The 11017-nt window shown below is 57.8% G+C and overlaps 1 protein-coding gene across 3 annotated transcripts in view; it reads left to right on the top strand.

Annotated features, from left to right (window-relative positions):
• The window catches only part of LIMS2 (LIM and senescent cell antigen-like domains 2), a 42959-nt gene that overhangs the window by 17811 nt on the left and 14131 nt on the right, over positions 1-11017 (top strand). For 2 of the 3 annotated variants that reach the window (XM_011941679.1, XM_011941680.1), the window contains exons 2-4: positions 6467-6626; positions 9114-9180; positions 9470-9590. In XM_011941679.1, coding sequence (XP_011797069.1) covers positions 6471-6626; positions 9114-9180; positions 9470-9590 — 344 coding nt within the window. In that variant the 5' untranslated portion in view covers positions 6467-6470. Of the gene's footprint in view, positions 1-427; positions 436-6466; positions 6627-9113; positions 9181-9469; positions 9591-11017 lie in introns of those variants that run through there. The other variant, XM_011941678.1, reaches the window with a different exon arrangement.

Raw genomic sequence — 11017 nt, 5'->3', positions numbered from 1 at the left:
AACCCGGCCGGGCTCTCCGACACCGTGGGCGCTCTCCCCGGGCGTCGGAGGGGCCCTGGGTTGGCGACAGGGTGGGCGCGTGCGACTTTATCTAACTGGGTTGGATGTCACCTGTGATCAGCTCTCTTGGCAGGGTGTGCCCAGGGACCTGTGTTAGAGAGCAGGGAGCCTGTGTAGCCCCCAGCACTGCTTTCAGACTGGGAAGATGATGCTGCACTTTGTAAATGAGCAGACAGGCTCTGAGCAGAGCAGGCACCTGCTGGGCTCACCCACCCCAAACATGGCGCTGTGATTTGAACCCAGGTTAGACTGACTCCAAAGCCTGCCCTGCTTCATTCCATGGAGGCCTGCCAGTGTAGACAGGCTCCTTTTGGGCTGGGAGGAGGGGGCAGTGGAGTTGAGGATGGTCCTCAGGGCATCTCAGAGGATGAGTTGGTTCTGGATGGGGAGGTTGGGAGGGGCACGGGGATGGTGGTGGAGCCACCTCCCCTCACTCTTGGGGTCAGGGGCACGAGGAGCAGCTCCTGGACATGTTGCCTTTGCAGTGCCCAGGGGCCAGTGGGGGAGAGAGAGTAATAGGGCTGTGAGCTTGGGATCCTTGATCAAAGTGACCGATGGGGACCCTGGGGAGGAGGCCAAGGCTGGGCAGAAGGGCTGGGGGGCCAGAAAGTGGAGCCAGGAGCATAAGTCACAGACACAGGGGAGGGCCTGGAGGACCCAGGAGCAGAGGAAGGCCAGTGCCACCCAGGGCAAGCACAGCCCGCTCTGAGCTCCTCGCATGTGGTCAGGGAAGGCTCCCAGAGGGGCAGTTAGAGGACTGAGCCATCGAAGATATCCTCTGCTGAGAACAGAGGAGGAAGGAGGGCACCGAATGGAGGGCGGGAACTGCAGGCAGGCAGCACGGCCATCTGTGGAGTCCTTGCTGCACGCCGGGCTCCCACATGTGCTGGCACGGCAGGTCTGGTGCAGCCTGCTGTTCAGGTGGGGACCCGCAGACTCAGGAGGCCAAGTCACTCACCTGAGTGTGGCAGAGCTGGAGCAGGCATCCTCACTGGCCAGCCTCTGGACAGCCCTGGATGCGTGTGGTATAACTGTGGTACCAGGCTGTGGGTGGCCAGGGCACTGATGGCCCCAAGGCTGTCCTGGAGAGTGATTTTCACAGTACTGGCACCACAGCTGAGATGCAGGCAGGACAGGCACGATGATGACGGGCCTGGCGCAGCCCTGAGCATGCACACACATGTGACTATTCACACTGTTTTTCTCTGAACTTCTGGTTCCTGTCCTCTGTTCTCTGTTGTCAGTGTGACGTTTCAGGTGTACCTACTTAGAAGTAAAGCCGCTAGAGCAAAGAGGTATGGCAAGGGCTTCAGAAAAAGCTTTAATTTCAGACAGGTTTCATATCGATTTGGAGTCTGTTTCTGATGGTGTCAATGCATCCTGTGTATGGCAGCCCAAGGCAGGATGTTAATTTTTAGCGTCCCCATGGTGGACTGGCTTTGTGTACATTTTTGTTGACCTCACGTAGCCAGGTGACCCCTGACACTGGCCTCTGGCTGACTTCGTGGAGGCGGGGCAGGGAGGAGGCCCAGGCAGTGCTGAGGGACTGAAGGTGCTCCCTGGGCTGTGCTGCAGTGGGGTCCCTCCCCGAAGCTCTCTGCACCTGGAATAGTGCCTATCAGCGCGGGTGCTAGGTGAAGACTTATTGGATGAAAGACGAAAGCATGGGCTGTGCTTGCAGGACTCGCCTCACTTCCCCCCTCCCTGGAGGTAGCTATTCCTGGCCAATTTTATAGATGAAGTTGAGGTTCAGAGTCCTCTGCTGCAGGTCACAGGCAGGGGTTGTCCGGGCCTGGGTTGCAGCCTGGTGTGCCTGGTTATGGAGGACACACCCCTGGCCTGACTGCTGCTCAGGCTGACGTGGCCTCAGCAACACTGGCTCGTCTCGGGTGTGACCAGACCCCTTGTGGCTGGCCCCTGACTCTTCCCAGATCCTTACACTCTCTTCCTAGACTCAGGTATCGGGGAGGCTGGGATGGAAGGAGGTCTGGGGTTGCTGAAGAAACAGAATCGGGAATGGGGGATGCCAGGAGGAGATGGGGGGAGCATGAGTCTAATCCTGTGTGACCCTCAGCTCATTACTAACCCTCTCTGTGCTTCAATCTCCTTATCTGGAACCAGCCTCCTCCCCTTACGAAGGCCTGAACAGAGCAGGCTCCCTCTGATCCCACCCCAGACTCAGGGACATCTTGCAACAAATTGGCTTGTGTTGGCTGTCAAGACTGAGAGCATTCTGGGGTGCTGGAGGGCACGAGAGGGTGTGCTGTACCCCAGATCTGGGGTTTGGCTTCCATGTTGGGCATGCCCTGGGCAGTATGTTCTATGTAGTCCAGCTGGGGGCAGGTAGTGCTGTCTCCTGGGGGATAACTGGGCAGACTGTGCTCCCTATCCTGAAGGAATGTGCAAAAGAGGACATGGAATGTCCACAACTCTGACCCTTTGCCCTCTCGCAGGGACCGCAGACAGCCTGCAGGCCTTCCCTTGGGCCGAGCTGTGCAGAGGAACTCTGGAAGGCTCCCGGAGTTGCTGGAAAACAACAGTTCTTTTTATCCAGCGCTTTGCCCGCCTGGCCTGGTGCTCTGTGCTGGACACGTGGGTGTCATTCATTCTTCACTTTGGCTCCTCGAGGTGGCTACTGTTTCTCTGGTGCACCTCTTTATAGAAGAGGAAACGAGGCCTGGAGAAGCCAGCACCTTTCTTGAGGTTCCAGGCCGGCGGCTGGGGCTATCAGGTGTAAAGCTGGGCGCGTGGGCCCAGGCCTCTTCCTCCCCTGCAGGAGCCAGCAACCGTGTACTCTCACGGTGCTGAATCTCCATTGTCTCTGCAGGCTGTTTGTCTTTGCCCTTGGATCGGAATGTTCCTGTGCTCCTCGGTGGGGCGTCCTGGGGATTCAGCCCCGGAGCCTTTCACAGAGCTACTGTTAGGGGCTGTGGTGCCTGTGACTTGGCCTGGGGCAGCCCCTGGGCATAGGAGGGAGGTGGCCACCCCCACACCCCACCTGCTTATGCCAGGCTTTGTGCAAGGCCTGCCGGGCACAGGCAGCAATGATCTCACTGGAGGCGTCCGGGAACCAGCCGGGGAACTGGTTAGGGACTGGTTTCCAGGTTCGACTGGAAGATGAGCGGGAAAATAGAGGAGAGAGGGTGTGGCCAGGCTGCTGTTAGGACCCTGGTGGTGTGTCCAGAATTGGTTCCTTTTGGTGGGTTCTTGGTCTCGCTGACTTCAAGAATGAAGCCGCAGACCCTCGTGATGAGTGTTAACAGTTCTTAAAGATGGCGTGTCTGGAGTCATTTCCTTCAGATATTCAGTATGTCTGGAGTTTCTTCCTTCTGGTGGGTTCATGGTCTATACCGACTTCAGTAATGAAACCACAGACCCAGGCAGTAAGTGTTACAGCTTTTAAAAATGGCGTGTCTCGAGTTGTTAGTTCTTCCAGGTGGGTTCATGGTCTTGCTGGCTTCAGGAGTGAAGCTGAAGACCTTTGTGGAGAATGTTACAGCCTATAAAGGTGGCAAAAAAGTGGATCCAAAAAGTGATTGCACTAAAGACCTAGTGCAAAAAACAAACAAAACACCTCCCACAGGGTAGACAAGGACCCAAGCCGCTCCCTCCACGGCTCGTTGTGGTGCCCTGCTTTTATTCCCTTATTTGGCCCCACCCACACCCTGCTGATTGGTCCATTTTACAGAGAGCTGATTGGTCCGTTTTACAGAGAGCTGATTGGTCCGTTTTACAGAGTGCTGATTGGTCTGTTTTATAGAGCGTGGTAAGTTTTTACTGAGTGCTGGTGGGTATGTTTACAAACCTTTAGGTAGACACAGAGCACTGATTGGTGCATTTACAATCCTTAGCTAGACAGAAAAGTTCTCCAAGTCCCCGCCAGACCCAGAAGCCCAGCCGGCTTCACCTCTCAGTGGGAAGCATGGTAGCTGGGGAGTGCCAAATGAGGGTCTGTTTATGAAACGGGGAGGGAGGAAGGGTGGTGAAGCAGCTGGGCTAGGGGTGCAGGAGGGCTGGTAACCACAAGGAGAGGCCTGTGTCCCAGCAGCACCTGGCTCGTGGGAGTAGGGTCAGCCCACCTGGAAGCCAGAGGGTCAGGCCTGTGGGTGCAGGTCCTAAACAGCAGCCCCTGGGGTAGAGAACAGGAGCCTGGAAGGGGTGCGAGGGGTGTGTGCTCAGTCACTGGGGTTTAGAGGTCTGGCTTTAAGGCGCAATCTGAAAGGCTGGGGCTGGAAGTCCTTAATTTGGCTTCGTTTTCTGGGTCCTTGGAGTGAGGAATTCCAGGCCCGGAGGCATGGGATTTCCTGTTGATTTCCGACTTCTCTTAAGACTCCCAAGGTCTCGCTCATGGTCAGGCACTGGAACGTCCTCCCAGTCACCTTGGGTGTGTGTTTCAGGAGAGGAGGTTCACAGTGTTCTCCGGGAAGGAAACCAAGCCTATCCTAGTGAAGCCCAGCCCAGCCCTCGAGGGTGGCTTGGGGCGGCCAGGCTCCACCCTGGTGGCCTTCCTGGCCCACCCTGTGAAGACCAGCAGGGAGCTGGGAGGACTGAGGAGCAGCCGCTGGGTGCCGAAGCCTCCTTTCTTCTTGGGTTCTTCCCAACTCTTGTTGCCACCATCTCTGCTTCCTTGCCCCTCTGGCCTGAATGTGGGCTCGCATGGTGGCTTTGGTCTCCTAAGCATCCCAGGGGCAGGCCAAGGTGGATGGAAGCCCAGCATGCCCAGAAAGCCTCGCTGAACGGCCTTCCAGCCAGCCTCCGCCACATGGGGCCCTAAGCAGAGAAGAAAGAGACATCAGCCTGGGTTCCCCTTCCCAGTTTCCAGTCCATCTCCATATGGCAGCAGCCTCCTGTGAGACCCTCTGCCCACAGCCCATGCCCAGTCCCTGAGCGCAGCCCTGTCCTCCAACCCTGGGCTCATCCTGTCTAAGGCCCCTCTTCTCTGTGGCTGACACTCTTCTGGCTGGCCCTGCCCAGATCGCAGGCTGCAGAACAGCCCGACAGGAACCTCACTCACCAGGCATTTCTCTCATGATGCTGCGGCAGAGAGTGACTGCTGGGTGGGATTCATCCCGGGAGGCAGGGCAGGTGGAGAGGTGTTCCCAAAGGCACTGCGCTCGCGTCCTGCCACACCACAGCTGCACCCAGGCAAACATTACCAGCTGGTTGCATCACTCCCCTGCGAGCCTGACGATCCCTCTCTGCCCAGCCTTCCAGGAATCCACAGGAATTGACACTTGAGACAGAGCCCATGTTCTCCCTTCCTAGCAAAAGGTGTTGGGTATCTGGTTCTCTGAAGGCCATAGAGGCAGTTGGGTGTTGAGGACTACATCCTTACCATGTTTTTGAGTCTAAAAGACCCCTCCTGGCTGTGCTGAAGGACTCTGGGGCTGGAATGACTGTGGGCCTGGCTCACGGTGGGCTTTTCCCCTGTAGTTTGCATTTCACCCCTCCCAGAAGGAAACCCACCGCTGACTCTGGGAACAGGCAGTGCCCAGCATGGATGAGCTTTGCTCCCCTCACCGCACTCCCGTCTTGTCTCAAAGATTCATACTCTTGCCTTTTTTTTTTTTTTTTTGAGACGGGGTCTCGCTCTGTCACCCAGGTTGGAGTGCAGTGGCATAGTCACAGCTCACTGCAGCCTCAGCCTCCCAGGCTCAAGCCATCCTTCCGCCTCAGCCTCCAGAGTGGGGCTGGGTCTACAGGCTTGCACCACCACACCTGGCTAATTTTTTTGTTTTCTTTTTGTGTTTTTATTAGAGATGGGGTCTTGCCATATTGCCCAGCTGGTCTCAAACTCCTGGGCTCAAGGGATCCGCCCACCTTGGCCTCCCACAGTGCTCTGGATGACAGGCTTGAGCCACTGCACCGGCTACCCCCCTGCCTTTTCCGTGGTTGGGTGGTTATGTGTTTATTGGAGACAGTCGGTTTGAAACTAACTCATGGTGCAGAGGATGGAACCATGGAAGACTGAGCAGTCTGGGTTCAGGTGTTTACCCTGCTCTGTTGTGTGAGCTTGGGCAAGTCACTCAACCTCTCTGAGGCTTTGGTCCCTCCGCTGGAAGAGGCCATAATAATAGTAGCTGCAGGATTGCCTTGGGGATTAAATAAGAGTGCAAATACAGAGCCACTCGCCTGCGCTGGGTGGTGTTCTGTGCGTGAGACTCTGTGGTCCCTGAAGAAGCAGTAATAGCGGCCCAAGTGGGAGTTGACTGGGCCCCTGACACCCCAAGGGGTGGGCACTGCAAGCACTGAGCAGCCTGGACCCTGGATTAGAGCGATTTTCCTGATCCCGTAGAGCGTCTTCACTTTTTAATATGAGGTGTGTCTGTTGGGCGCAGGCCTCTGCATGTGCCCTGTCCGTGTCCCTGACCAGCTCTGACTCGCCCCTCCTGTCTCCTGCCCCCAGCAACATGTCGGATGCCTTGGCCAATGCCGTGTGCCAGCGTTGCCAGGCCCGCTTCGCCCCCGCTGAGCGCATTGTCAACAGCAATGGGGAGCTGTACCATGAGCACTGCTTCGTGTGTGCCCAGTGCTTCCGGCCCTTCCCCGAGGGGCTCTTCTATGAGGTGAGGACACTACTGAGGGCCTTCTCAGACCCAGCTCAGAGTCTGCCCTCAAGGAGTGGGTGGGCTGGGCTCCATACAGTGGTCCTGACTGGTGACAGGGCCAGATCTGGAGCCAGCCCAGAACCAGGCTTGAGCTCCTGCACCAGCCCATCCTTCCCCTGTGAGATGTGAACAGCACCCTGGATGCTCTGGCTGCTAACGGAGAGCCACCTTTCACCAGCCTCCTCTGGGCAGATGCTGGGCAGGCCCTGGGGGCAGGAAGAGCCTGCCCTGGTGGTGCTTGCCCTCCGTGGGGACCAGACAGCACAGCAACCGCACGGCCCACCAGCTGGTGCTGATGCCCTGGGGGTCAGGGCTCACAGGGTGGGGTGGGGTGGTGCGGTGCTCAGGGAAGGTGAGGTTTGGGCAGACCTGAGGGGAGGGAGCCACACACATCTCTGCAGGAAGAGCACTGGGCAGAGGGCACAGCACATGCACAGACCCGTGGTGGGAGAACATGGGGTGTATGGAGAGCAGTAGGGAGGCTGGTGTGATGGAAGTCAAGGTCATGAGAGGAAGAAGGCCAGGCGCTGAGGACAGGGAGGTGGATTTACAGAGCCATAGACAGGAGCCACCTCGGGGTGTGAAGCAGAGGAGTCACACTGTGTGCTGACATTTGAAAAGGTGCCCTGGTCAGGCACTGTGACTCATGCCTGTAATCCCAGCACTTTGGGAGGCAGAGGCGGGTGAATCACCTGAGGTCAGGAGCTCAAGACCAGCCTGGCCAACATGGTGAAACCCTGTCTGTACTAAAAATACAAAAAATTAGCCTGGTGTAGTGGCAGGTGCCTGTAATCCCAGCTACTCAGGAGGCTGAGGCAGGAGAATCACTTGAACCTGGGAGGTTCGAGTGATCTCGGCTCGAGATTTGCAGTGAGCCGAGATCGTGCCATTGCGCTCCAGCCTGGGTGACAGAGCAAGACTCTATCTAAATGAAAAAGAAAAAAAAAAGGAGGCTTCTGGCCGCTGATGGGAGGGTATAAGGCGGGGCCAGAACAGAGGCTGGGCTGGGAGGCTGGCAGGACCAGGAGCTGAATTAGTACAGTCACCCAGATGAAAGTGAAGGGGCCTTCACCAGCTCACAAAAGCAGTCGTTAAATCATCAACAGCCTTGCAAGCTGGTTATGCAACAAAGTTATTGTTTAAAAATTAAATTACATAAACATACAAGAGGATACAATTTTATTAAAAACAGATGTAACAAATACTCAAAGCATACCACTTGCTAATGATTTTGTTCCACTTGACTATTGTCTATGCTGCTGGGGTTATTTCTGTTCATTGTGCTGGTGTGGCCACGCACACCTCCCCTCAAGTCCACATCGATGTCCTTTCGGCAACCGTAAGTTGGCCATGACGGGAATATTCACACCATGGACATTGGCAAACGCCCCACAGCAGGGCCTGCCTCTGTGCCTCAGAGAGCTGGCTGTTCAGCATTTACCAGCACGCCACTGGTGGTTGTGGTGGCGGTGGTGGCCAGGGTTCAGATGCTGGCTCTGTTTCGAGGTAGAGCTGATGGGATTGGCTGGTGGATGGATGTGGGGCGTGTGGTCCGCCTGGCAGAGCAGGAGCTGCTGTTCCTCACGGTGCCTTCAGCCTCCTGAGAAATGCTGGCTAAGCGTAGAGGCAGCAGGAGGGGTGGGCAAAATTCTGGGCGGGGTGGCCATGTGCCCATAACAAAGCCTGTCACACAGTAGGTGGCCAGATGATTTTCGTTGCTGAAAGAGTTTAAGCCCTTCCTGCCTCTGCAGGTCCCTGGGTAGGGCTGTATCCAGTTCAGTCTAGTAAGACACTCATTTTAGAGAACGGGGAAAAACCAAATTAAAAAATAGAAAATACAATTGTTAAAAAAGAGGAAAGCAGAGGCAGGCTTTGGCCCCACTTGCGGCCAGCACAGGGGCCCTTGCTGGCAGCTGCCGCCTGGAGAGTGTGCACGCCGGCTCCTGCTGGCCGCAGCCCTGAGCTCTCCGCACTTCCCCGTGCCCAGGTCCTTCCTGCCTTCCCTTCCTTCTGTCTCCTGTCCCTGGGTCTTCATGGCCTCTGGGGAAGCTGGACTACTCCCACAAGAAGGTATAGGAAATAGGGCCAAGTGGCACTACACTTCAAACTGGATCTCATCCCTCCTGGCATAAAACCCCCTCGCCCCCAGCCTGTTCTCCGGATCCACAGGGTCCAGATCCTCAGCAGACACCGGCGGCCTTTTGACAAGTGGCCTTGCCGACCTTTCCAGCTTCCACAGGGGCCCCTCCCTTTGCACCCCACCATCCCAAAAGGGCCAGTGTCCTCTGCTGGCCAGGCCTGGGACCCGCTGCTCTAGCCTCAGCCCGGCATGCGCCTGTCTCAGTGCCTCATCCCCTGCTGTCAGGTCCTGACCCGACAAGGGCCTGGGCGGCTGGTGGGGATGATAGGTGGTTTGCTTGTCCTCTCTCTGTGACCTCTTTGCAGTTTGAAGGCCGGAAGTACTGTGAGCACGACTTCCAAATGCTGTTTGCTCCGTGCTGCGGATCCTGCGGTAAGGCCGGTGACAGTGCACATTCTGGGCTGCCTGAGAAGTGGGCAGCAGGCGGGGTGGGGGGGCGGGGGCCCAAAGGGGCACACAGAACTGGCCTAGCTCTTCCCTAACTGCCCACCTTGCCTCTCTGAGCAGCAGCCCTCAGACCCCCTACAGGCACCACCATCTCACGAGGGAACCCATGGGCCAGGCAGAGAGCAGGTGGAGTGTTAGGTGGACGGGGCTTTGGAGGGTCTGAAGAGGGGATGGGCACACGCCCCCTGGCCAGCAGGGACCTGTCCTTTTCCAGGCGAGTTCATCATTGGCCGCGTCATCAAGGCCATGAACAATAACTGGCACCCGGGCTGCTTCCGCTGTGAGCTGTGTGATGTGGAGCTGGCTGACCTGGGCTTCGTGAAGAATGCCGGCAGGTGAGGTGGCCACATCGGGCCAGAGAGGACTGGGCCACAGCCCTTCCCAGCACACCTGCCCACCCTTCCCGTGTGCTACCCACTTGCTGAGGGTCCAGCAGGGTCCCGGTGCTGCAGCCTGCACTGACGTGGCTGCCCTCCCTCCGGTTCACCTCGGGGCAGATAGTCCAGCTCCCAGTTTGCGGGGCCCCATGCTTGGCTTGCTCCTGGCAGCCTCTCGGGAGCCGTGAGAAATCCCCACAGTCCCCCACCCCCCGGCCACCCGGCCTGCTGACCCCACTTCTCCACCTTCTCCTCCTGTACCTGTGCAGCTCAGTGTGGCTGGAGGGAAATGCCCACATTTACTCTTAAATTCAGGGCCACAGACCTCATGGCTACTCCAGAAGTTCCCACGTCCTGTGAAGCCTTGGTCTCTCATTCCCCCTCCCTGAGCACTGTCTCTATAGCAGGTGGCCTTGTCTCCCACCTCCCCTGGCCCTAGCTCTGGGATCCCGTGCAGCCCCGCCTCTGTCTGAGCCCTGTTCATTCCCACAGTTTCTCCAGGGCTCCCTTCTCCACGCCACTCTCTTATCCTTTCTGAAGGACCGGGCTGGGGAGCTGGGTTAAAAACACTGCCTGGCCTTCCTCCCCAGCCTCTCCCAGCACACCTGCCTCCCCTCATGTGTGCTACCCTGGTCTCATCTGCCCAGGGACCCACACCTCCTCTTGACCCCTCAGCAGCTCTCACCACAGCTGCTGAGGTGCAGAAATGCCCCTCTTCTGGCACCCGGGACCCTGAGTTCCTGTCGTTCTGCCCGCCCCCACAGCGGCACCTGCTCACTCCCTCCTCTGAACCACCTTCCTCCCAGTCTCTCTATGGGGGGTCGTCTGGGACTCTGTGCCCGGCCTTCATGGCTGCCCTTGCAGACAGAATCCTAGAGCCCTAAATGGCTCGTGTGTCTGGACAATTCTGGGCTCCACTTTGGGCCTCTCTCTCGCTGTCCTCAGCTGCCCACATGCCACCTTCACTTGGTGTCCACCAGGCATCCCAAATGCAATGGGGCACAAGCAGTTTGGGATTCTCCTCCACCAACCACCAAGGCTGCCTCTGCATGCACCCTGTGTCAGTGAGAGGCAGCGCCGCCCTCCAGAGGCCCCAGCCGTGCCTCCCCTGCCACACCCTCTCTGTCCAGGCACTCAGCTCCCTCCCGCAGCTCCTCCGAGATGCTTCTGTGACACTACCAAGCTCTTGTCCATGCGCTGCCCACGAGAGAGGCACATGGCCTGGTGCCTGGCGTCCAGCCCACTGTCCTCGGAGCTAGGCGGTGCCTGGCATGGAGCAGGTTGTCTAAATGAAGGGCTGAGGGGGCAGACGGTGCAGTGCAGGGGCCGAGGGACAGCATCAGGGGCTCATGCTGACCAGCAATGTCGCCGATGGTGTGTGCGGC

Source organism: Colobus angolensis, unplaced genomic scaffold (assembly GCF_000951035.1).
Source record: "Colobus angolensis palliatus isolate OR3802 unplaced genomic scaffold, Cang.pa_1.0 Scaffold20, whole genome shotgun sequence".
NCBI lineage: Eukaryota > Metazoa > Chordata > Mammalia > Primates > Cercopithecidae > Colobus > Colobus angolensis.
Note: the sequence above shows the minus strand (reverse complement) of the source record. Positions and strands in the feature narration are given on the sequence as shown.